Raw genomic sequence first — 27,001 nt, 5'->3', positions numbered from 1 at the left:
ACGTAGGTGGAAAATTAATAAAAAAAATGTCTCTATCCAGCCATATCAGGATTACCGCAGGTTTTACTGGAAAGCTCGAACTGCTTGGATGCAGTGACGTAAAATAGAAACAATAAAGGTCATGAGATTTAAGGGACCAGTTGAGCTAACTGCGGTCGAGAGAAGACATCAGCCTTGTGATGCTGGCTCTGTGCAGACATGTGATAATAATTGAAAGACACAGCGAGTGCTGTCTGGCGTGCTTTAGAGTAAGATTCGGTGCATTTGTGCACTCGGGGTAAGAGTGAGAATAAGAAAAACATCATCCATATACCTCAGTGGGCACTTTTCACAGATATTCTTTTCATTATTTTGTACTCTGAGCTTTAAAGTCACCCAAGTGCAGCGATTGAAGATCAATACTGCCTCCTCCTGGATATCAGGTGAATTACTGCACATGCCAGAGCAAAAACTTTGATCTAGTGGTTTAAAATTTAGCAAAGACTGACCTGGAGTAAAATCTCATAAATATGATTGTGCAACAGATAGCTCGATTTAGGGGCAGGCAGTGAAAGTTTCAGCATGATTTAATTATGCTATTGGTATCACAAGGTTTCCTGTTGATTTGGTTAATATTATCAAACACAGACAAGCTCAACAGGCCTTAATTTTATCATAGAAGCCCACATTTTATCACAATAGTGAGACTTCACTCAAGACCGTGTGTATGTTTTGTCTCTGTGGACAACTTGACTAATTTATAAAAATAAAAGCAGCAAAATTTAGAGCTGCTTGAACACTCAAGGAAATTATTGTAATCAGCACCTTCTTAGATTTGTTTTTCTCGCTAAAATGCTTCTAAGATAAGCTTCAGCAAAGCTTCAGAGCGGGCTAACTTGATAGCTCCTGAAATTTGCTAAGGCAGTAAACATGGCCTCAATAACTTGCAGACATTCACTTCCACTGAGTCACCGCTGAGCCTTTCACTCCCAGTGTAATAAACTGTATTTTCTATCCAAGGCAAAATTGTTTTTTCTACCTGTGTGTGCTATGTTAGCTGTTTTTGAAATACCTACCAGGCTGTTTGTTTACAGACACTAAGCCTGACCAACATCACCTTTCAAATCCTCCTGCAACCACACACGTGGTATTCGAGCTGGCTCGGCCTTTGGATGCTGATTTAAGTGAGTCACTTTCTCAGGTTTGTATGAACTCTGGTGAGACTGTTTATTGGCCGGCGGTTGCTTTTCGTACCCTTTTGCCAAAATGAACACGGATGTGCTACAGCAGTTTCTCGCTTTGTGCCAGTAAAGATGGACTCTTGCCACCAGATCCATGGAGGTACATTGGTTTCCATAGTTACATCATACTGGTTTAAAAACAACCTTTTAAGAAAGCCGTCCGAGCAGAAAAGCATTCGTTCTTCATGTGTGTTTAAGCTATTTCCAGCACCAGCGTAGCTGAGCAAATTCCCTGCCCTTATTCCCTGCCCTAAAAATGCTTAAAAGGTCTGCACCTTAATTCAAAAATTAAAGTTTTTAAAAACATCTACCACCAAGTTTCTATTTGTGTGTCTCTCATAATGTTTCTTGTGGAAGGACTGATTTCCAAAGGGCCATGTACTTTTGATTTGCTTGACCTTTCAAAGGTAGAGGTTAAAGTCTGCTATCAAGCTGGAACAGAAAGCAATTCAATCTCTTGCTCAAGGTGACACTTCAGGCCAAACTGAACATTGTCTGAATGTTATTCAGACAATATCGAACTGTTATTGAAGCTCCAAAGTTACTCCATTGTTTCTCTATTGGGGGGAAATGGATGTACCTGCAAATCATGTATACAAACAACAAAGTAAGCAAATGATTCACTAAGACTAAGACTACAGAATGAACTGAGTGAGTGCAGGGTTTGTACTAGTGCACAAACCCTGCTCAATTTAGTTGGCAGCTATGTTTCCAGTGCTGTAGTTAGTGAGAAAAACGTACTGTCCAATCACTACGACAGACAGATAGACAGATAGACAGATAGATAGATAGATAGATAGATAGATAGATAGATAGATAGATAGATAGATAGATAGATAGATAGATAGATAGATAGATAGATAGATAGATAGATAGATACTTGGGGAAATTAATTGCCCACCCCTGTGTTATAAAAATATTGAAGTGATTAATTGAAGTAATTAATAATACAATAAATTCAGAGTAAAGTCATATAATAAGACTGCACAGGCTACTGGGTGATATCAATATGTATAACATAACGTAACAAAATAAGACGAAACAAGTACAATAACTAAAGTTACACTTCTTATTCCATAGACATAAGCAGTACGTATCACAGTTTTTGTGTTTGTGTGTTCCAGCTTTCACATTCAACACATTCTAATAAGTTTAATTAACTGCTGTCAGTAATATTAAAGAAGAGTTTCCAAACGTATGTACCGGATCTCGTCACCATTTCTTGTACTATATGTATCGCTTTTGCTCTGCTGTCGCTCTTCTCCCTGCTCGCTCACGATCTTTGCAGCCGTGGCTCCTCCTCTTATGCAAAACAGCCCGAGTATCCGGAAATTAACAATCCCGTGATGTCAGGGGAGCGCTAGCATAGCAGTGGAATGAGTAGAGTGCCTTTCTCCATTAAAACTTACCCAGAGGTCAGTTTTAGCGAATTGTTTGCCTTCATTGTCGTCGACAGACATGGCGTTACCGGGGGCGACGGCTGTCGAAGGACGTCTGTCCACGCACGGACCTTGAGGATGAAGATTAACGGGATGTCATTCAGTTAGCTACTCTGGACCCCGATTATGTGCCACAGAAGCTAGCAGGCTAGTTAATACGCTGTGGCAAAGTATTTACGGGCAGCTGCTCGGTGTGGAAACGGAGAAATATGGCGGGGTTGGTGTTGAAGCAGCTGTCAGATTTCGGGGACTTTTCTCACGGTAAAGAGCTGACAGAGATACTCAGTCTGAATAACAACGAGCAGATAAACAGTGTTCGCATGAGCCCAGATGGACGTCACATCCATGTCGTCCTCCGCAAGCCTAAGGTCAGTCTTGTGACTTTTGACAAGTATGAAAGACCCCAGCTGGCTCCTAACCAGAAGAAACTGGATTTGTGCGTAAACGTGCCCATCGTGGATATTTTCTATCTGGAGCATCACGGCGGCGGCAGCAGCGGTGCAGCAGTCGTGGCAGTGGTTTATGAAAGTGGGAAAGTTGAGTTTTGGAAGTTCCAGGAGTGCAAGTCTGGCTGGCATCTCCTGCAGACATCACAGTTGTGCAACAGTCCCCGGGCTAAAGTGGTATCTGTCTGTGCTTGCTCTAATCTTATCATCTGGTGCGAGGAGCGGCCGCCGTCAGAAAGCTCCCCTGTCCTCAGCGCCACAAGGAATAAGTTGAGATACTGTGTTTGCAGACGTGACTTTGAGGTGAACGAGACGGCTGTCAGCTTGGGAGGGGTGAAAATCGCCCTCCACAATAATCCTGACTTTACTGTGGTCAGCTCAGGGGAATATGTGCACCTTCTTCCTGACTTGAAATCCAAGCCGCTGTTGAACATCTCCAAATTCTTCCTCTCCTGGTCCCCTCGCTATGACTCCTTTACAGTCAGCACCACATGTAAAAACACCCCCCTTAAAAAGCTTTCAGCTAAAGAGTCTGACTTTATGAAGCTGGTAATCGATTGCTTAGGATATTTGTCTCCTCTTGAACCACCTGAGATCTGCAGCTTCTCACCCACAGCCTGTGGAGGACTCCTCCTGCTGCTCAGCACAGGCTGGCTCTGTCTCCTGCAGAAAGACGGGGTCCTGCGGCAAGTATACAAACTAGAAGACAACTGTTTGGTAAATTACAGCACTCACACTAGCCTTGGTACGTATGAGGACACCCTGGCTCTAATTATGGGGCAAAACCTGCATCTGATAGACTTGAACTGTGGCAGAGAGCTGGAAAAGATTGTGCTGATGAGTGAAGCATTATTATATACAAACAGGGCAGATATGTGTACACCTCACCTACTCTCAGAAACTGGACTTTTTGTAGTGGTGAGCAGGGGGACGGACTCCAGAGACTGCAGCTTCAGAATAAAGTCTCCTGGTTTCAGTACAGTGGAGAGTATTCATCCTGGAGCCCTCCTGGTAGAAGCTGTCTTTGAAGAGGCCTGTAAATACTACCAGCAGAGGAGCCTGAGCAGCACCCCGCTCACCGTGGACTCGCTGAAGAAAGGGGGGAGATTCCAGGCTCCCATCTCTTTAGCCTCCATCCTCTTCAGCTACCTCAGCGCAGGCTTCAAGCAAAAGGGAGCACAGCTGTCCCAGAATGGAGGAGGTGGATGTATCACAGGGCAAGACAAGCTAATGGGTTCTCTTGAGGCCGAGCTCAAGGCTCTGGTTTCGCTGGAGGAAGTGAAGGGGACTTTAGTGAGGGGTAGTGTTAAAGAGGTGGAGGCAGTGTGCGAGAATCTAGTTGAGAAAGAAGTATTGAGGCTTCTGTCGTCTCCTGAGCTGGATAAAGAGGCTCTGCTGTACCTCAACTCCATCTTAAGCATCTTTCCCTCCGAGGGTTGGAAGGCGGCGCAGTCTGCTCTGCAGCTACACTACAACGGTGAAGGATTTCTGTCCAGCAGAGCTCCCCCTGATGTGTGGAAAACTGTTCTCAGTGCTGGTCTGTCATCCAGCCCTGTAGCCTCCCTGTCATTAACCAATGGGGGACCAAAGCACAATCACAGCCTTAAGGTCGATTACTTTACAAACTGTAAAGGAAAATCTACAACCTCCACTTCCTCAGCTGCCTTGCCTGTGTTTGAGCTCCTCTGCAGGTCAGTTTTTCATTTCCAGCCCAGCTGGCTGCCCAGATTCCTCGAGCTCGCCCAGAAGGAGCAGGGCTCAACGGGGTTGGGTCTGGGCCTGGCGGCTTCCTCTTGGAGTTTTTCCAGTGGGAGAGGAGGGGACTGCAATGAAAGCAACGTGCCACTATATAAACGAGCACTGTGCCTCCTGTCCAGCTTAAACCCAGACAGAGACCAGCAGCAGGACCTAGAGGTGGAGCTGCTGCTGGTGAGTGGGAGACCCAACGCAATCCTACAGGCTCTGCGGATCCTCATGAGCAAGAAGCAGTGGTATCGGGTCACCCAGGTGGCCCAGAAGTGCTGCAAACAGAGTCCGCTGCTCAACAAGGAGATTTTCACTATTTTGTTGTGCGAGGTGGCCCATCACAGAGACCTGGATCCCTACCTGGACTTGCTGTGGACACTTTGCCCTGAGGACTTCACCGTCACCACCATCCTGAACTTGGTCCTGAAAAACCTCCCCTCTCCCAACACTCCCTTCCACTCCTCTTCTTTCCTGGCGTCCAGTTCAACTTCTTCTACTCCTCCTTTCACAGACCCCCACAGTACTCAGGTGACTGTTGGGCTATTGAAACCACTGCTGAGAAAAGTGTTGCAGAGGGAGACCAAGCCTAGCCAGCGCTACGTGGACATCCTCCAGTCACCGTCATTCCCCCCTCCTGCACTGCCTCGCCAGCCCACTGAGCAGAGCGGCAGTGTCACAGACCCCAGTGCAGACTCTGATCTGTGCAACAACATCAGCCCAGCTCTTCTTGCAGAAACCCCTGAACAGCAGACCTGCACACGAACAGCTATTCAAAGGCAGAGGGTGGCTCTACCTGCTAACACAGTTTGAAGAAGAATGAATGAAGAACAAAAACTGTCTTTATACTCTCTTCAACACATAATCTGACCGAAGTGTAAATCAGAGTGTGATGACAATCATATTATAAAACAGAATAATATCAGAATGTTACAGGTACTATCACTGTAATGCAGGTAGTATCATATTTGATTGTATTTCTTGTTTTGTTTTGTTTTTAAACTGTTGAAATTTGACTACTAGAAAATATTAAATGACTACTGAAGATCCTACCAGTGTAATAACTGCAGGTAAATTTAAGTGTTTAAATGGGGATGCACAGATCCGATGGATCGGGCATCTGTGGCAAAGATTTCAGATCAGTGTATATCTCAGTTTATTTCTGTGCGCATGAACATTTTGCTCTAAGGAGCTTATTGCGGTCAATACGGTTAACGTCTTCTTCACTTGGCCTGTCTGTCTCCTTCGCCACACAAGAGCAGAGGAGAGAAAATGCAGTGGAGACTTTGACGTGAAGCTGAAATGAAACAGCTGCACATAAATTAGTTGTATACAATATTAAAATACTTCTTTTTTTAAGATATTTATGTTTATTCAGCTTAGTTTCCTGGATGGCAGGAGTCCCTGTTTTTATGTCTCATTTCAGTAACTGAGGTGTTTATTTGCTTCATGTTGCTTTACATATAAGTAAATGAATCCTCTGCGTGACAAGTGCAGCTTAATAATTTATTGTCGATACTCTGTATCTGCAGATATCTCAAAGAAAAGTCGGATCGGTGCATCCCTACTCTTTATGTGTATAAACTGTATCTACAGTGTTATTTATCTTTTCAGCCTTAACTGCACGTCGATGAGAATGTTCTTGCATTGCGTAACTTTAACCTGTATAGGAATCCTATCAAAAAGTAGCGGTATTAACACAATATAGTATGTAAGTGCTCAGTGAAACAGAGCCGGTTATTCCTGAGCCAAAATGGCATCTGCCTCTGCCTTTATGCTCCACCCCGCTCTCAGCTTCGCACTGATTAAGTCCTGAATGCGGATGTTCTTGTATTATATCAGAACAGCAAAAACAAAGGCCACTAACTCCTGTTGCTGGGTTTTATACAAAGGTGTGTTCCCTTTTTTAAAAATAGATGTTGGCTAATTATAGCCGAGTATAGTTTCCTTTTACTTGCTCAAGTGCGTTTATGCAGTGAGTAATCTAATAGTCTGAATTTAGACAAGCTGACCTTTGTGGGTTGTTTTAAGCTAGGTATGGTTTGGCAGAGCAGGGAAGAAGGAAGGCGATCAGGGTTTCTTTTACTGGCTTTTGGTTTCACATTTATGCTGATGGCTTCTGTTTGGTTTTAAGTGACTCAAATAGTGTAACATCTGTAAACCAAAACAATCTATGTGACTTTCTTTTGCTTCCATTTTTCCATTCCTGTCATCTTTTTTTGGGGGGGGGGTCACTCTAGGCTCCATCTTGTCTCCTCTGCTCCCTCTCAGCCGACTCCTTGGACATACCAAACAGAGTACCCAGTAAAAGCAACTCACAGTTCAACTTTAAATTCAATTTTAGCAGTAATTCTGTTAAAATTCAAGTGCTTGTGGGACAGATTGTGACTCACACAGGCACCCTGCTGCTTGCATAAGGTCATGCATGTCCTCCTTTATGAACCCGGTGAGGGTAATGTTATTAGAGATGATAGCCCCTCGGTCTTATCGCCACTGCTGGCTATGCTCTGTCACCAGCTGCACTTTTATATGACAACAGTCAGTATTGGTTGTGCCTCTGCTTTGGGGTTTTTTCTGATTAAGTGCCATAAACAAGTGTGTATTTGTGTTGCTGTTGTGCTTAGTGCCTTCTGTTGGAGCAGCCTGTTAAGCTTGTTATAGTCAAAGTTAAGTCTCTGTCCATAATATTTCACTCTTCTGCCTATTTATTATGTACCAATCTTTGGAAGACTACTAAAATGATAAACCAAGGTCCTGTTTGGGTGAGGTTTTGAGAAAGTCAGACATGTCTTAGGTATTCAGTGACAATCAGACTCTAAATGCTGCAGAAAAAAATTGTGTGCCTTTTACGGTGCTTCTTCGAATTTACAGGGTAGTGTCATAGCTGAGCTGTCTTTTCACTCTTAGTCATATTTTGAAGACGTACGCATTTCTAAACTTTAATCAGGTCTTGGTGTGAAAGGGCTACTGCCCCTAACCCCTAACAGCTTCCTGATTTCTTTCTCAAGTCCATTTAATCAAGCGGCAGTCATTCCAGGCTCTGCACACCTAACAGACGTGTTAAAGCGTGCACAGCTCATCTAACAGATATGTTTCGACTCGTCGCAGATTCACTGGGAACTCCCTGACTTCCCCACAGAGGCCACTGAGCCTAACGTCACGACTGTTTCTGATGTTAATATTCACTCGCCTTAACCTTTGCTTCAGGTTGCTGTTGGCTCCTCCTGCACTGGCCTATCAAAATTTCACATCCACGTGACAACTTTGTACTTTCGGTGATGCTAATTTTTAGGCAGTATTTGTTGAAGAACGCGTAAGTATTTATGAAAAGATGCTGTATGCTATTAAACTGAAGATAAAACATGAATTTGCCGTCCAGAGTTTTATGTGTAATTTCCTGCTCATTTGCATTTTAATAATACGGTTTCTTTTAACAGCCTCGCGAGACGTGCTGCTTGTAACATGCAGTGTTGTTGACGTTGAGTTTTGATTGCACTTTGGTATCTTGTAAAAGTTTTGATTTGTTTTAGATTAAGCCATACTGCTACGTGATGAATAGGGAAGTGATAGACAGCAGGCGGTTAACAATTTGTGTGTCTGTCAGGTCATTTTAATGCACTTTCCAAAACATGTCATTGGTATCTGCCTGCCAAGTTCTCCTTCCCACAGATTAATGTAGTTCTGGTTTGTCTAGATCTGTTGGCATATTCTTTTTACCCTTGTGCAGAGTGAACTCAACATGCCAGATGGTCTTGTGATCTTGTGAGACGCTGCTTTGCAAGTTAGCTACACAACAGACAATTGAAATGTCAAGACCAGTATGTCCTTACATGTTTTTACCTGTATTTACAGTTGAACCCAGCCTGAAAAACAGACGCTGTACACGCAGTTATTTGATTCATTTGATCCACTGCCCCATTACCGAGTTTCACCGTATCCCTTTTCATCCATGGCAAATCCACTTACAGCTGCACTTGTGTATGTGTGTGTGTGGTACAGAGGAAGTATTTAGGTGTGTAAATATGCTGAAATATTTCCACATTCAAGGCCTGCACGAGGAATGTTTGTTCCGTTTAAGCATTCTGAATAGAGACAAAACATTTACAGTGCTTGCAAAAAGTAAAGCGAGGACGCAGAGTGCATGTGTGTCCCTCACAGCAAATAGGTGGTTTTTCCGCATGAGGATGTGAAGGTAAAAAAAAAAAAAAAAAAAAAAAAAAAGTGCTAAAGACGCAGAGGGTAGTAGGAGTCAAAACAGTGGAGAGGGAGGTGCAGGAGCCTGCATAACATGATACCTACCATCCCTCGGCCAATTATTTCCCTCCTCCTGTCTTTCTCCTTCACTTTATGTCACTTTTTTTCATCTAATTGATTTTTGCTGACTCCACCGTCTCTTATTACAAGGTGCCAGTGCTGTAATGCCATCGATTCACTTGTTCTAATTATAGATGGCATCCTGTAAACTGTAATTCGTCTAAACAGATGCTGGCAGGCTCTCCCTGCTGTTCTGTCCTTTGCTTGCCTTTGAGCAGCTGACTGCATCCTGCAGAGCAACTAAAGTGAATGCATCAGTAGAGGGATGGCCACATTAGAGCACTTTTTAAAACATTTCACGATCAGAAGTATGCAGGGAGTAAAATGTTTTTGATCATTTTCAAACCTTTTAGCAGGTGATAAAGGTAGCTATCCGCTTTGACGTAACGCAGAAACCTAGAAACTGGAGTGAGTGTAAATGCTGAGCTCTTAGTTTTTAATTATAAGCTGTACACTGATCTCATTATTTGAAAGTTTGAGCAGTGAAAAAAATGTTCATATTTATCATCCTTATCTCTGAAACACAGTGAGCAAGTCAGGAACCTTAGCGTCCATCATTCTGCACAGTGATGCCACTTTTCATAAACCAATTTAGAGATATTGGTCCATTTGTTCATATCAAGTAGGTGAAATTATAGCAACGCTCTATTTGCAGGACTCAAATCATCAGTAGGACGTCTTCAGCTTATTCAAAATGCAGCAGCCAGAATCCTTACAGGTACATGGAAACCTGACCACATTATCTCAGTACTGAAGGCATTTATTTGGCTCTCAGTGCAATATAGAATCACCTTTAAGACCTATCGGGTCATCAGGTTCAGATCTTGTAACTGTTCTCGCCTCGCATCTCAGTCTGCTGAGCCTGCTTTCAGTTACTGTGGAGCTGTCTGTCTGCTGATCTGAGATCAATTACATCTGTGCATACGTTCAAAACCAGACTTAAAACCTTTTTGTTCTCACAGGCCTACAGGTCATGGGTGTTGTTTTGTTTTCACTGCCTTTAGGTATTGTAAACCTACATATTTTTATGTCCTAAGTTTTCATGTAATGAAATGTCTGTGTTAGCCCTTTGAGAGACTGCTGACCTGTCTAGGGTGTGGTAGCTGGGATACCACACCACCTGCGACCATGAATTTGATAAGCAGAAGAGGATGGATAGTTTTGAGTATAAGGCTTGCAAATTCAAAACCCATCCCTTTACCATTTCAAATTAGGCTTCCGTGTAAGGCCTCAACAGCACCTGCGAGCTAACAAGTTTGTGGATGAAACCCTGGGTAGAAGGAGACAAAGGTCTGTGTATCTGCCATTAACCAATTCCTGGTTATCAGAGAACATGATTTGCATCATCATTTTCATATTTGAATTCATGTATAGCAGACATAAGGCGCCAAGACGGGAATGCGTCAGAAAATATCTATACAAAAAGAGGTATGCAGCTGCACAAGCATTTGTTTCTTTTAATTCAAGCTTAAAAGTTTGAAATTGATTTACCAGTGCTGTGAAAAAAGTATTTTCCCTCTTTGCTTTTTTGTTTGGGTTTTTTTGGGGGGGGGCATAATCATGAATTTTTAGCATTAAACATTTTACATAATTAAGGGAAATGGTTATCCAAACCTAACTGTCCCTGTGTGAAAAAGTCATTGCCCCCTAAACTTAACATCTGGGCACGAATAACTACAATTGAGCATTTGCAGTATCTGCAGATGAGTCCTTACTTCTCATGGAACAGAAGTGAAGCCTTCCAAAATTCACCTTTTCTCATCAGTCCACAGGATATTTTGTTACAGACGTCTTGAGGATAATCAGGATGTTTTCTGCAAATGTGAGATGTACCTTCATGTTAAACTGAGGCCTGCAGTTGTTTAGATGCTGCTCTTAGTTCTTTTGTGATCTCCTGAATGATTTGCTGATAAGCTTTTGAAGTAATTTTGGTGAGCCGGACACTCCTGGCAAGGTTCACCACTATTCCAAGTTTTCTCCATTTGGGGACACACTGCGACTTCCTGGATTCCCAAAGTCTCGGAAACAGGTTTGTAATTCTTTCAAGATCGATACATGTCAATGACTTTGTTTCTCAACTGTTTTTTTCTCAGCATGATGTGTTACATTTTTGTTGATCGTTTAGCCTTTTTACTTTGTGATTATAGTTAGTGACATTGCACTTAGCTTCCAAAAAAATGTGGTTAATCACAGTTAATCTGTGATTTCACGTGAGAGGCATTTAATTTTTTACACAACACCAGGTAGGTTTGAATAATTTCTTTCCCCTAATGAATGAAATCCTCGTTTATAACTGCATTTTCTATTTACTCCAGTTATTTTTGGTTAATATTAGATTTTGTTTGATCTGAAACATACAAGTGTGGCAAATATGCAAAGAAAAAAGAAGAAAGAAAACAGGAAGTGGCCAATATTCTCATTTTCCACATGGCCTTTAGATGAACTAAGTTTGACACCCATACAGTGTTGCTGTAATATTTCCTGTTGCTTGGTGTTACTTCATTGCCATCACACTGTTTCACTCCCCTAAACCTCAGTCCAGGTGCCAAAAAAACTTCCTGTTCTTAAAAAAAGCCTCAATCGAGCAGTTTCTAACATCTTCAAATGAAAGTTAAACCATAGCATTTTAGTTTTCAGCCAATTAACACCAGTTTCACTGATGGTAATCCATCCTGTGTCACACGAGTGAGTAGATGTCTGCGAATGGTCACAAGACACACCAGTCATCAACCTAAACAATCCACAATGCTATATAATCAGTGGGTCTGTGTAAATATGATCAGATCATATCATCTGTTGTTTTGTTTTTTAATTGTTTGTGAAGAGAGTCAAATAAGTCAGCATAAACATAAAGACCAGTAAAAAAAAAAAGAAAAGAAAAGAAAACTTGTTAAACTAGCAGTTTATAGAAACATTAGCTATGGTTGAATCATGTTCGAGCAGAACAGATGATATAAAGTGCTGTGTAGCAACAGTATCGATTACAAATCCATAAATCTACATCTATCTATAGATCAGCATAAATTCAAAACATCTCTCAAAATCAGTTTACAGCAACATAATGTTAACAAAACAAAAAATGTAGTGGTTCTGTGTAGTTAGCAAAAACATAAGTGTTGTGGTTTTAATATTCAGCATTAGTTCAGTTACAATTAATAACTGAGTTAGAAATGATTAGGCACACGTTAGAGTCACATTCATGGAGCAAACTGCACACCAGCATTCATGCAAATGTATAAAGCAGCTCTGTTCACATATGAAATGCATATGAAACCTGTATAAAAACTTGAAAAAGCTATAAAAACTCTAAAAACAATCCCTGCAGTTTCCCTTATGCCCTGTGTACCCCTGAGTTATTTTAAAGACGCCGTGTGAAACATTATTGTATATGCAGTGTAGGACATTTCATAAGTTGCTTTTGAGTTTCCACCTTGTGGTGAAAACTGGATTTTTCAGACTTTTCATCAGAGTGACAATATGCCACATCTGTGCCTGAGTGCACCATATGTTTTTAGTTTCTAAAGCAAAGCAACATTTGCGCCTACAGTCTTTTAAAGCAGCTCTGCAAGAATGCCATCTTTCTCACTGTTTCATCTGCGCCCGCGGGATGTGGTTCACGGCAATGTGGTTTCTGAAAAGAGACATGAAGAGTCAAAGTCAGACGCATACAACCGCCGTTAAATTAATCTGTCACGTCATTTTGACCCGTGCATTTTCTTAGCTTTTTTTTTTCTTACTCAAAGAAATCCGATTCCTTCATTCTCCTGTAGTACTTGGCCAGCTTGATAGAAAAGATGATGCCGGGGATGAAGAACATTATGCACCATCCCAAACTGAACCAGAAGGCATTCTGAAGAGAGAACAGACAGCTTAAGACCATGCAGGCTTCATACAAATACAAACAAAAACAGCAAATGAAAGTTTAGTTGTGTTAAATTTATATTCCTCTTCAGGGTGTATTTTGCTAGGTGGAAGATGTGATCCTCACCAGAGATTCCACCATGTATGCACAGACAATGACATCAACGGAGTCTAAAGCTCCTGCCACCGGCCCACAGCGGCCCACCTGCTGCGTGATCTGAGGAAAGATTGCATACAGATTACTAACACTAGAAAAGGTAAGCTCCGGCACCTGTACAAGCACAGGGCATTTATTTCAACAAGTACAGGCAAAGATTGGGTTAGACTTTACCATGAGTTTGGCCCAGTCAGTGTAAGCAATGAAGTAACGCAGCTGACAGTCCAGAAATGTTTTGCTTTCCTAGGTGGGCACAAAAAAATGGGGTCAGTTCCTCGTGTTTTCTCCCTTCTTTACACTGACAGGTCATGAGGGATCAGTGGGTCCATCATACTGTGATGGAAATAGCCCTGAACGGGTTTTTTTCTTCAGAATTTGTCCTCAGTGGAGAAGGGCAGACTTTAAACTGACTGCGACAGGTAGTTTAGGGAAGTCAGCTGATATTTACAGATAACAGATGATAATTATAACAGTGTCAGCCTTATCTCTTAAACTGAAGGCCAGTGTCGCTGATTTACTCAGGTAGGAAGCAAATGTGGTTTCTGCAGGGCTAGTTTGGGCTATTTTTTTAAACCTTCTTCTATGACACAGTGAAAGCAACCGTTTTTGTTTTTAAGGCTCCTAAGACAACTTTCACATGACAAAAGACGGCGCTTAGAAATAATCTTCAAGGCAACGAGTTGCTATGTCCACCCTAACCCATGTGGTTGTGGAACTAGTAAGCACATTGCTTCCACTACAAGCAGCACATCAATACTCACTGCACCTCCTCCCCCCTGTTGCCAGTGGCTAAATAACTGACCGACCACATGGAGCACTTTTCTTCCAGCTCATGTGACTCGTGCCTCTACTCACATTCTTTACAATTCGAGTTGCATTTGTTTTGAGAAAGTCTTGTGCTGCTTGCACATTGCTCAGCACCTCCTCCACCGTTCCCTGAAAGAGCCAAAAAGGCAAGCATGAGAAAAAATAAATACATGAAAAATAAATTTAAAACAAATAAGAGGATGAGAATGAAAAAATAGAGAGAATGAGTTCTGCGTTTGACTGCTCAGGGCATACTCACATTGACTTTGTCTGTAGTGGTTTGAAGGCCCTTGAGGCTTGAATTCACATTTGTCTATGGGCAAAAGCAGTCGATTTCTCTTTTTAAATTCCGATAACCAACAAAAGAATAAAACAACTCCCAGAAAAAGGAGATAAGGAGAGAAAGAAAGGAAGGACAGAACTTACCAGCTGTGGCTTGATATTTGTGTCTATGTCAGCCTGGATCATCCTGACAATATTAGCCTCATTTTTGAATTGTTGTTTAATATCAGGATCAGGCTACAAACAGGCCAGAGGTTGGTTTGGTTAGGACATAAATCAAAGTCACATTAGTTTGTAATAAAGTGTAAAAGATTCCACTCACTTGAGCATCAGCTAAACTATTGAGGTTATTTGCTGTTGTATTCAGATTGATGCTGGAAATGGCGTTCATCTGAGGGAGATAAGTAATAAGATTACTTTAACATGTACACACACAATCATCTAATGACCGTTAATGATCCACACAACAAAAGGCATACCTGCTGCATGATAGCAGTGAAATCAAATTTTTTAGCTTCAGTGGAGATATCTTGTAATTGGTTTTTAATGTCATCACTCAGAAAAGCGACCGAGGGCAGAGAGATATTTGTGTTCTCAAAGTCCTGTTGGACACTTCCTGTGTACTGCGGGTGACCAGGGAGAGAGAGAAAAAATGTATTTCATCATTTTGATCCAGTCAGCATAAGAAAACAATCTGGTATGCTTAATTCACATAGGGTTGTCTTCATTTGTTTGAAAGGGTGGCAAGGAAGCTCACTTTTGACACGTTTAGCAGGTTGCCAAGGTCTATGATTTGGGACAAATTGAGTGCTGTCCACAGAGCCTGGTTTTCCTCACAGTTTCTGAAAAAAAACAACAAATGCATCAAGTGTAACTTTTTCATACAGTTGCTAATCAGAATGAAAGTTTTAAAGAAGCACATTTGAATTCATTTTCCTAAACAGATAGATATGTTTGGGGGACCGGGCTAAATGTGTAGTACTGCCAACGACACATTATTTTGACTCTGTACACAACTACTGTGTTTAAATAAAACAGTCAATATGCGATTGAAGCGCCACAGGGTTTTCAAAACGATTTTCATGAATTACGCCCATTTAAACACACAGTTTCCCATTTTGAGTCACGGTGCTATTACGACTGGAACAGATTCTTTTCTGATACCTCAGATTTTCTGGAGTAGGAGCTGAGTATTTTTAGAACAGCATCAATAACATTAGTTGTTTTAAGTGCACAGACTCTAACTCTGATATTATGACATTAGAAGGAAATTTACTGTATTTCAAAATTTTGCTTATTGTGCATTATTCATACATCCCAACGTTTTTCTCAAGATCCACAGTTTGCAGTTTTTACTGACTCCAATCATTTCATAATGTTTTTTTTATTTTTAGCTCTATTGCTTAAGCATTTTTTAAAAAACTACATGGAACATGTATATCTGGCATTACATACCTGTAGATATCAGAGATACTGATGTTCATTTTCATTCCTGAAGACAAAGTTATTTGCGGCAATGGAATCAAGCCAGAACTATCAACTAACTGTGAACAGAAGAGAAGAGCATACATATATATACATACACTGTACATGTATCTGCAGGTACATGTGTGAGTGTATATCGCTACCTTTAGCAGTTGTCCATTGTTCCAGGGTCGGCAGACCAGTGTGTAAACATTTTCACCCACCAAGAAAAGTATTATCACTACAATCATGAACAGCCAGGAGAAGAGGAAGCTGAAACCTGCACTCCTGCAAATACATCCAGGTCAGAGGTCAGAGAAGAACCAGGCCCCTGGGCATGAAACCAACATTCAAAGCCAGTACTCACATCATGAGGAAGATGCCTCCACAGTTCGCTGTGCAGGAGCGCTTCATAGGGTCTTCTTTTGGTTTCAGACCCAGAGGGCCCAGGACCAAACCCAGGACGTTGCACACCACAACCAGGAGGACCACACAGCATAGGGTCACACACACGCTCCATCTGAAGAAGTATGCACACATGATGACTGAGTTGTGGGTATTTCTGCCACTGATTACACAGCAAGTTTGCACTTCAGGGGTTCTTACCTGATAAACTCGGCGTCGTTGATTTGTGGCAAGATCTTCTTGATTTCAGTTTGTGTTGTGTTCAGTGTCCTAGACACATCCGTCAGCGCAGATAAAGGGAAGTCATTTTTAAACTGACTGATTTGTGTTTTTATGCTGTCCAGCTGTTTGGTGCTGCCTAATAAAACACACAAGCTCAGTAATGCACACAAACACATGCAGTACACATATTTAGAAAATGAAGTTAGTTCAGAAAGTTTGTTACTGTTACAACAGTTGCAGCATTTACTCACTTTGAACTATATTGTTGGTTTCATTGTTCACCGTCTGGGGGATGTTTTTGAAATACTCCTCCACCTGAGTTATCATGTAAATAGTTTAAATATATTGTTAACATGCCTCCATTAAAAATGATGTGAATATTGAATTTGCCTTTCTTTCAGTGAAAAAGTCAATCTTCAAAATCCTCAAAACTACAGTCTTTGCATGTGCTTGCATGTGAAGATCTAGTGTCTGTATAGTGTCTGTAAGGCACCCTCTGGCTTCTTTTCCTTTTGTGCGCAATGTATGAAACACTCAGCTGAGCAAATGCCCCAAATTCTTGTTTCTATTGGTCACGCAAATGTACATCACAGCACCCCAGCACTGCCCTTTGCTCAATGCAACAGCAAGTCTTTCATCGCATGGCGCAAACCATAGGAAATAATAGGCATAACAATGTATCTGAAGGCCCCTTTATCCTATTTCACTGTTTCAAGACTCCCTTGTGAGCCTTCAAAGACCAGACAATACCAGTGTGCCTGTGTGCTGGGAACACTGACATTTCTCATGAGAAAAACAGATGTGTTCTCTGAGGCTGTTCTGTCTGCAGATGTCACTCACCTTGTTGGTTTGGGATGTGAGATTAGCTTGGTTGGCTTTATCCACTGCGGACTGAAACTTGCTCAAGCCGCGAGTCTAGAGAGAACAATGACAGACACAAACAACAAACCTTTTTTTTTTTAATCAGCAACAACATGTCAGACCTCAAACTAACACAAGGTGGCAGCAAACTGCAGCAAAACCAACATTTGTGTCATGGAGCAGATGGACAGAGGACAGATCAGCTGTTCAGACAAAGTCATAAATGATCATGTGCCACATTGTCTCGGCCGACATCAGACAGTGTTTGATTGCATAAAATGATTCTTCCTGGTTCTTCATTATAATATATTATAAAACCCACTAACAGGGCTGATTCTTTGTCTGTTAATCAGTCGAACCTGACTCGTGTTTTCCTTGAATGACATTCAGAAGCTATTTCTTTTTTTGCCTTTGTCAATCAGAACCAATTCATCCATTCAGAAAGAAACAACAAAGCAGGAATGAGTCATCTTGTTAACACAAACTCTGTACTTACATCAATGGTGGTATCCACTGTTAGTGACTGTAGTACTTGGCTTAGTGTGGTACAGTTCTGGCATCTTGAATCGGATAAAGTCTGATTGATGCTGTTTTTCACAGCAGTGATATTGGCCTGGACGCGGTCTGCGCTGGACTGCAGTCGGACCAAAGACGAGTTCAACGTCTTCAGTTGACGGCTGGTATTTTGAATCTCTGCTCGTATGAATCAAATGCACAAATATTAGTCTCTATGTGTGTGTTTATACACTACATAAATATTCATCTAAGGCTGTTTTTATATGGGGGTGTCCCTGCTACCTTCCTTTGAATGTAAAAGCTATATAAGAAGCTAAAATTCATGGGAAATTCTCACATAAGCCAAGTCAATGAACAACAGGAACATTTGTTTACCCACCCTCTTTTTACAATCCTGCACTAAGCCTGCTCTCTGTTACTTTAAGAGTGGATGTGCTCTGTAAAGAAGTGTGTCAACAAATGATTCAGCTGCTTCTGCTAAAAAGAAATGCTGAAATTCCCATAGTGAAAAGGTGGATCCTTAAAAGAGAATATTCCTGTGTCTAGACTAATATACTAAAATTAAACGATTATAAATTAATAAACAAACATATGTAGGTTCCTTATACTATTCAGAGCCTCCGTGTCTCTGAGCTGACATCCTGGAAATGTTTTTAATACAAAGAGTCTGATCAAATGAGCTGCTGAGAACCGGAATGTCCATAGCTTAGGTTTCAGCTTTATAGGATAACCCTTCACCACTGCTGCTTGTTGAAAGCCACAAGAGATTTTGATGTAGATGCTTTAGATAAACTATAAAGGTTTCGAACAAAGAATAAGCTGACTGAGGAACACTCCAGACACTATTATATACTGTATACTGTGTTCCAAATATGATTATTTACTAGTTTTGATGCTTTTTTAACCCAAACTGTCAGCAGACGCACATCATTAGAGTTCATATGAGGGTTAAAGCAGTATGATTGGGAAATTCACAGCTTTTAACCTATAATCTCTGAGTCTAAAAAGTGAAGTTAGTAAGGAAGTGCCTTGAGCCAGAATTCTAATGACCAGCAGGGGGCGATGTTTCTCGTTTCAAAAAGAAGTGAGATTGTGTGAAATCCTATGAGAAAACTTTCCAGTTTCCTAATTCCTTGCAAAAATGTGAGAAGTCTCACATAATATTTGATATTTTTTTGTTCAACCAATTTAGAGTTAATAGGACAGATTTTTTTTTAATTGTATGCAGGGTACGCTTTTGGGTGTGGCTCCCTCGCGACTGTCCAAGTTTCAAAATGTCAGCCTGTAAATCAGTATGTAACCAGAATTATTATACTTTTGTGTTATCTAATTAGTTTTTATTTTGATTTCCTTTTGAATTTTTGTTTTTCACTTTCTTTGGTGTCAGTTAGTTTCCAGGGCATCTTTCTCCTTTTTTATTAGTTTCGGTGTTAGCTTTAATCTTTTGAATTATTTCTCTATGAGGGGCATTTGTCAGGGTTAAGCTTTAGGAAAATCAGTACAAGTATTACAATAAAAACCTTTTAAAAGCTAGTTTCACAGCTAGTTTTAGTTTTTAGTTTAGTTTTGGTTCACTATAACAACCTTATATGTAACATAATTCTTTTAGCTAGTCAAAGCATTGCACTTGCACTGTTGTTTCTGTACTTCTGTGTCTGTTTTTTTCTTAGCTAAAAAAAAGAAACTAAAAAAGCTAACTAAGTAAATAAAGCAAATGCAAAGGTTTAAGGGAAAACTAGATAAAAGGGATGTCAAGGTGAAAAGCATTTACAGTAAACTGTACACTGTGTTTTTTGGTGGAGGTGGCTTTGTTATTGCCAATCTCATGACAGGTATCTACACTTAAACTTTCATTATCACACTGATGCAGGACTCAGCATGCAGATATGGCTCATACCTTGATCCAGAAGTTTAACGGAGCGCAACGCTCTGTGCAGGGTACCGTTGAATTTACTCTGGATCGCTGATCCCAACTGGATTCCGATGTCTAAGACAGAAAAACATGTTTTGAAATGGTTAAACATGTGACAAGGGTGGGAAATGTATTGCAGCAGTTTGGTTGTACAATAGTTGTTCCTCTGCTCTTTCATTGTTAGTTCCTTTTTCTTACCTTTCAGGTTTTTTTTAACCTCATCCACAGTTTTGCTGCTCTCGTCCACAACACTGTTAATTTGCTGGAAATGGAGTAAAAACGAACTATTTCAAACGGTGTACTTAAGATATGGTTCACAACACAACAAACAGAGATGACTGATTACATTGGCTGATCATACATAGCAGCTTTTGCAAGTGACGAACAACAAACAGCCCCATTTTCCATCCAACTTTTTCCCAGTCTCTTGTAACTTCAGATAAGTATATTGACAATGTGGAAAACGGAGCCGGTATTTAATCAGTGGTCTGACTTCAAAACTGAGGTCTGTTTGCATCTCACACAAAAGCTGCAGACGGATTGCAGGAGAGCAGCACTTACTGTGAATAATCCGTAACAGGAACTAACAAAACAGTTTACGGTTAAGAATAAAGTTCAAGAGCAGTTAGTCAGCCAGTACCACTAAATGCTGTCACAATGCATTTCCACATTTCAGAAATGTTCTCTTGCCTGAGGCACATTGGTGAGGAAGGTGTTAATATTTTCAATAGTGTTTATCAGCTCCCTTGGACCCTTGTCCACGCTCACTTTGAAGGCTTCGTTACTTCTGAACATGCAGACATTCCCAGCTCTGCAAAACACATACAGACACAAACACAATTAAATTTATGTCACCAACGTATTGTTGATCTGAGCGATGCAGTGAGCCGTGTGCATTCAAGCTGTCTTCACTGCTAATTTCAGATAACACATCATCATTACGCTGGTCAAAAACTCCCAAGAGCAGCCTACACACACTCACAAGATAATGATGGTGGTGACGAATGCACACCAGTAGAGCGTTTTCCTGCAGCAGTGAATGGAGGATGACTGCTCCTGGTACATCTTCCCACCACAGTTGCCACAGCAGCGGCAGCAGGCCAGGAAGAATCCAACTATGGGCATGAGGACGATGTACAGGATCCCGATGGCAATACACACCAAGAAACCCACTTTGTGCACCAGGATCTGAACACGTAACATGCCCACACACATACAAACGATATGTATTAGCGTTAAGGTGTCACAAATATCAGTTTCAAAGCCAAGACGGCAGAACTGCAGCAGTTCTTTGTGGCCAGCTGTGACGTCAAATACCTGTGAGACATCAGTACACTGTGGATTTACTTTACTGTGGTGACAGTCCACAATCAAGTGGATCAAAGAGCTTTAGTACATTTAATGTTCCTGTTTACAGTAAAATATGTGGAAATCATGTACACTGACTTACTTCTTTGATGGTTGCTTGATCTGGCAGCCCACGTTGGAACTCTTTGACTACCGTGACCACCAAATCTGGAAAGAAATTAAAGTACATGAGTGGCCAATACAAATCTATGCTGCTGGTTTCTGTCCTAGTCATCCACACAATTTGTACAAAGGCTAGAAGGACAATATGTCTTTCGCTCAGCACAAGCGTTTATTCTTTCTCATTGTAAAAGTGGAAACCTGACACCTTGCATCTTGCCGTGACCAGGAAACCAGTCTAGCTTTCAGGAAACATTAGATACCAAAAACAACAATACAAAACCTATCATTTAATGTCTGACAGGGACAACAGCAGGCACAGGTGACTGAGAAGACATGTCGATCAGGAGACCAGATAAATGTTAAATGTCCTTTAGTGTGTTGAAATGAATTTGCTTTTTTTTTTTATATATATATAAAACATTTGCCAATTGATAACCACTGGCTTAATCGCTTTTTCCTAAGTAAGAACGCTGTTCAGCATTTTATCCTTCTCGTAACATTATATTATTATTTTTTTATGAAACGCTGTTTGTTTAAGCACTGGTGACCTCATGAGGATGGAAAAATCAGCGGACTCTTTATAAATGATTAAAGTGGTCATTGTGCGAAATCTACTCAAACATATCTAATACTAATACTGACAATCGTCGCTTTTAAATTCAGTCTGAACTGGTGAAAGGCAGGCTTTCGTGTAAACGTGCCTTCTTTTCATAAATCAATACTATATAGAAACTATTACACAGGTTTATGGAGCAATTGGACAGACAATAGATGTGACACGCACACGTCTGAGCCAGGATACGGGACCTTACAAACAACAGAGCACCTAAAGGTTAAATATTCACTCTGCAAAATGCAAGAATGCCCATTAACTTCTTACTGATTAACCAATTCCATCATGTTTTTGTCTAGTTTCTTCGTAGCACAGAGCAGGAGTGCAGGGTAATAGTGTCTCACCTTTAATCAAACAGGGAAATTTTGCGACATGCAGAACATGAAAGCCAAAGGATTTTATTGTGATTTGAATATTTCCTGTCTGCTCTGTGCGTGTGTAGCTCGACATGTTGCTACATGAAGAAGTAAGGCAGTAAAGGTCGGTGGTGATACTGACCTGAAGAAAAGGCGTTTGGCTCAACTGTGTGGAGAAAGGATTGGACTATGGCTGACATAAAGCCTGTTTTTGAATTATTTTTGGCTGTATTGTGGTAGTGAGGCTGGGTAAAATTCTGTGGGGCCACATCTGCTTTACAGCTAGTTTGAGAAAGGACAGGCTGGGTGAGGCTGAGCCCGAGCAGCACCACTCCTACTACTCCGCACAAGTTCCCCATGTTCCCGTATAACCCCATGTTTGCAGGTGAAAGCAGTCGGAGAAGGCAGGTCCACAGAGAGCTCAACTCATGGCACAAGCTCTTCCTTGAAGCATCTGAAAACAACACAATGAAACTGATAAAACCATGGTGCATCCGCACAAGGCAGAAAAATTAGAGACTGAAGAAGAGACGCATAAAGCCACAGACTGAGTCACACAGACAAAGAGACAACAGAACAGTTTGTTACAGCCAGGAAATGGGAAAGCAAAAAAACACTGCTGGCATTTTGTAAAATGGGAAATCTGAATACAGCGCATGTAGGTCTCTGATAAGAACAGTGCCCTTTAGGATTCTGTGTTATTCTATACTTATCGAGAGACCCTCAATTGTGACCCAAAGGAGTGACCTTCATAATCACAGGAAAAGTTGGTAAAAATTAGATGAAGCCTGAATACTTTCATGGAATCGGTCCCTGCTATGTTTATAGTGTAAACACACAAATAGGTATGTGACTTATCCTTGCTGTTTAACCCTAAACCATGTTTGTCATTCATAGCAGGAGACAATTTTCAATGCACGAAACTCACATGCAACACTTGAATATGACTGTAATGTTTGTAAAGGTGGAGCTCTTTTAAGCAAATTATATTATCGTGATAATACAAAGTTCTCTTTTCCCGTTCTAAAATGCGTCACTTTTATCAGTCTGCTGATATTTGCCTTACATACTGACACTCAGCTGGGAAGAGTTTGAGCATGTCCTCCACGTCTAAACAGCAGCTGAGGTAAGAATGTGAACAAAGTGCGGTCAAAGTGAAGAGAGTAAAAATCATGAAGTAACAGAAGCGTAAAGTGAAGCCGAGTGTGGAAGCAGAAGACAAAGAGAGATCATTTGGATCTTGTCATTTGGAAAACATACCTTTCTTGGCTTGAGCGTTGAAGGACCGAGGAGCTGCTCTAGTCTCTGGTGAATTAGTAGGAGACGCTCCAATCCCACAAAAGAAATGTGATATGCTCAGTCTTGTTATCAAGTGGACTGTGTGCTGACTTGCAGAGAACTGGCACTGAGAAGAGAGGGAGGTAAAATTATAGACTGAAGGAGGGATAAAGGGAGGGTCGACGCGTGGTGTGTCAGGGGGAAGGAGGAGTCATAAAAGGGGTAAACAAAATAGATTTTGCTAATTTTGTTTCCTGTATTCTCAAATGCATGTAAGGGATGTCAGACTTGTTTGTTTTGGAAATGTTTTCTTAACATGTATAGTTGTAGTTAAATTTGTGGCGCCTAGACAGGCGAAAAACTAAAGAAACCAACAAAACAAAATCGATTTCAAGAAAATGTGTTAAAATTAGGAAACTATTTATCACAGAAAGTCATCGTCGACCCAAGTTCACTCCCAAGTGAGTCAGTTCACATCTGCAATATGAACCGCAAGGTGTGGCTTTAATGGAAGCAAGGGCAAAGCCCAAACATGTAGGGGAAGATGGAAAGGACATGCTTGAGATAAGAAAGAAAAATGACTAAAGCCTGCCAATAAATTCTCCAAAATATTTCAACATCGAGCAAATTAATGACAGCAGCTGACAAATTACTTTCACTTTGGTCAAAAGATACTGTGTCTTCAGTTAGCAACAAGTCAAGACAGGACAATTTTTACACAGACTGAGCAACACTTGACAACAAACTATTTACAGTTGCACAAGAAGGAAGTCCCACTACACACCTGCATGGGTAGAATTCCCCACTGTGATCATACTGTTAACATTTTTGCATGGAAAGAATCAACAGCGTTTTCTAAAACATTTTGCAGGAAAAACATTTCCCTCTCTGTGTAACAAAGCGTAACCTTTCTGAGGTGGGTATTTCTTGTTTAGAAGGTGCATTCATGGAACGAAGAAAGGATTGTAAAATAGGAATGCATTTAATTTCCATAATGCAAACAGAATTCAAAGAGTTTCTGTCAAACGTCAACAATCATTTGCTGATTGCTTATAGGTGTTTTACTATAACCTAAAATTTTAGGTTTTCCGGTTTATGACCCTGTCAGGTAGCTTCTATACAAGAAGGACATCAAGACCTTGCAGTGCTTTGACTTGCTGATTGTCCTTAATAATTGTGTGCTCTTGAAATAACATCACAGGTCATGTAATTCTCGATTAAACAAGAACTAAGAGGGCAGATTAACAACATAACAGTACTTTTCATCAATAAGGGCAGCATGTTCCATTTACCAGCAAGAAGTCAGTGAATGATAAAATCCTTAAGGCAACACCAGTGACTCATCCTGTTTATTATGTCAGTGCTCATGATCCTTCTTCTCCTTTCAGCTTGTGAACATTGGGGTGATTTGGTGACTAAAGAAGTTTTTGTTAGCTCAGGATAAATTGCGACAAAACTGAATGTACTTTAAAAAATTAAATATGTAATCAACACTCTCCATTTAACCTGTTTTACAGTATCTTAAGTTTATTTTCTGCCAGTTATCAATAACAAAGACATGCGCCGATCTTTACTTAATTGGTAACCTATGGGTAACTATGGCTACATATACATAAAAGCCACACAGACTTTGACAATTTCTGCCATCAGACAGCATTCATCGTTTTTATTCCCCCCTTTTTTTTTTTGCCAAGAAATAGTGAAGAAGTTCTTTTAAAATGGGAAAAAAAAGAGATGACTCACCTCAGGAAATGCAGCTTGGATAATCTGGCATTTATAAACTCAAAACAAGTGCTGCTGTGTCTTGTTCATATTGGTCTTCACACTGTCTCAGCAAGAAAACTCTTGTGCACCCATTCTGCTCGTCTGTACGTTAATTTTCTTTCCAGAGGCTAGTGATTTTAAAGAGTATGTATTACCACAGAGAGATTTTACATATCCATAACCTGTGAATAAACAATAGTGGACCGCACCCACCTGCTGTTCAAATCTCATGTTTACCAAGGGCAGACAGTCAGGAGAAAGTAGGCAAGATGGTAGGTTTGAAGGAAACAAACATTTTGATTCTTTTTTTTCTTTTTTTTTTAATTTCAGACAGTGGATTAACTAAAGGGCAGCTATGTAAGATGAATAAGGATTATATTGAACTGTACATCATGCAAAGGAACTCTTCCAAAGCACAACAACAAAAACTGTAAATGAGGAAAATAAATCCTCCTTTGAGGAAGTTATTATTTGTTGTGGGTGATTCTCCAACATGCAACGCAGCAGGTATACAGCCAATAAAAAAACCCAAAACAAAACAGGAAGTTGTGAGAAGAAGTTGTTGAAGGCAAGTTATGAAGAGAGGTGATCAGTGAGCAGCAGTAAGGCTTTATGCCAAGAAACAGCTCTACAGACGTGATGTTTGCTTGAAAAATCTTTAATGGGGAAGTATAGAGAAACATCAGAGGGAGTATTAGTGCATTAGTGGATGTAGAGAAAGAGCATGTAAAAGGGTGCCAAGACAGGAACTGTGGTACTGCATGAGGAAGTCAAGAGTGGCAGAGAAGTATGTGGTGCACAACATGTACGAGGGCAGGGAGTTAGTGGTGAGGTGTATGGTAGGAGTGACAGACGGGCTCGAGGTGGGGCAAGGATTACATCTGGAATCAGCTCTGAGCCCCTTCTTGTTTGATGGTGATGGACAGGCTGACAGATGAGGTCAGGCAGGAGTCTCCAGAGGGTATGTAGTGAGAGTAGTAGTTCCTGAGAGAAGAGGAATGACTAAGAAGCAAGATTGAACACATGGGTGTGAATTAGAAGGAGAAAGGTGTAACGATGAAGAAACGAGGAGCACAGGTAGTGAAAGCAGATGAGTTTAAATACCTGGGGTCACCCATCCAAAGCCATGGAGGGTTTGTGTTGACTTGTGAAAGGAGGATAGCAGCAAAAGTGACACTAACAAGACAGGAGGATGAGCTGGAGATGGCAAAGTTGAAGAAAATAAGATCAGGTCAAGTGGTTTGGAGACAAACAGAGAGGCAAGGCTGAGACAGAGGGATGGTGGATATTGGAAAAAAAGTATGTTGACACTAGAGCTGCAACTGAGGGGAAAAAAGGGAAAGACCACAGAGAACATTTATGGCGGATATGCAGAGCTGGTGTGACAGACGGGGAGCATGTAAGGGACACGGTGAGATGAGATGGCTGCAGATGATTTGCTGTGGGTGCGGTCACCTATGTGTGACAAAACGCCAAAGAGCTTCCTCTATCGCCAGCAATAAAGACAACCACATTTTTCCGTGAAAATTCATCTTTATTGATACCATACATGAATTATCAATGACAGAAACCTGGCAAAAAAATATAGATATAAAACCACCCCCATGATGAGGTGCTACAGGAGCCAGCTGCGGGTGCATTGCCATTTCATCTCTGTCTCATACACCCTTATATTTCCCAAACAGAAAACACAGGGTGTTGATAAGTTGCTCCTAGATTCAATTCTGTGTCTGCCTGCTGAACTGAAACACCACAAAAGTAGACTAGGGGTGCTGGAGACGATGAATAAGGATTTCAACACAATAGCCTGCAGCCTAGTGTAGATTTACAGATGGCTTTTCAGCCAAAATCTATGGAGGAATTTCTGGCAG

The 27,001-nt window shown here is 41.0% G+C and overlaps 2 protein-coding genes across 3 annotated transcripts; one reads left to right on the top strand and one right to left on the bottom strand.

Annotated features, from left to right (window-relative positions):
• Positions 1–2,515: 2,515 nt before the first annotated feature.
• On the top strand, positions 2,516–8,215 carry hps6 (HPS6 biogenesis of lysosomal organelles complex 2 subunit 3). The gene has a single exon (XM_084947828.1). It carries the CDS (start codon positions 2,869–2,871, stop codon positions 5,659–5,661), a length of 2,793 nt encoding a protein of 930 aa, XP_084803954.1. The 5' UTR covers positions 2,516–2,868; the 3' UTR covers positions 5,662–8,215.
• A 3,736-nt stretch (positions 8,216–11,951) lies between these two features.
• Positions 11,952–25,372, bottom strand: prom2 (prominin 2). 2 transcript variants are annotated; one of them, XM_084947830.1, is made up of 24 exons: positions 23,349–24,328; positions 22,231–22,542; positions 21,100–21,164; positions 20,632–20,837; positions 20,340–20,460; positions 19,848–19,911; positions 19,635–19,724; positions 17,718–17,914; positions 17,201–17,275; positions 16,612–16,675; positions 16,340–16,496; positions 16,101–16,253; positions 15,898–16,021; positions 15,725–15,813; positions 15,027–15,111; positions 14,749–14,892; positions 14,592–14,660; positions 14,414–14,506; positions 14,247–14,300; positions 14,036–14,116; positions 13,355–13,423; positions 13,151–13,240; positions 12,900–13,012; positions 11,952–12,793 (listed from the first exon to the last, which is right to left on the bottom strand). In XM_084947830.1, exons 2-24 carry the CDS (start codon positions 22,463–22,465, stop codon positions 12,745–12,747), a joined length of 2,487 nt encoding a protein of 828 aa, XP_084803956.1. In that variant the 5' UTR covers positions 22,466–22,542; positions 23,349–24,328; the 3' UTR covers positions 11,952–12,744. The 2 variants fall into 2 exon arrangements, with proteins under 2 accessions (XP_084803956.1, XP_084803957.1); XM_084947831.1 differs by lacking the exons at positions 11,952–12,793; positions 12,900–13,012; positions 13,151–13,240 and adding an exon at positions 25,110–25,372 and having other exon boundaries at positions 13,357–14,116; positions 23,349–23,493.
• Positions 25,373–27,001: the final 1,629 nt, after the last annotated feature.

Source organism: Perissodus microlepis, chromosome 13 (genome assembly GCF_051167445.1).
Source record: "Perissodus microlepis isolate ML-2025 ecotype Zambia chromosome 13, ASM5116744v1, whole genome shotgun sequence".
Lineage (NCBI taxonomy): Eukaryota > Metazoa > Chordata > Actinopteri > Cichliformes > Cichlidae > Perissodus > Perissodus microlepis.
The sequence above is the reverse complement of the archived record's forward strand: the minus strand, read 5'-3'. Positions and strand labels throughout refer to the sequence as shown.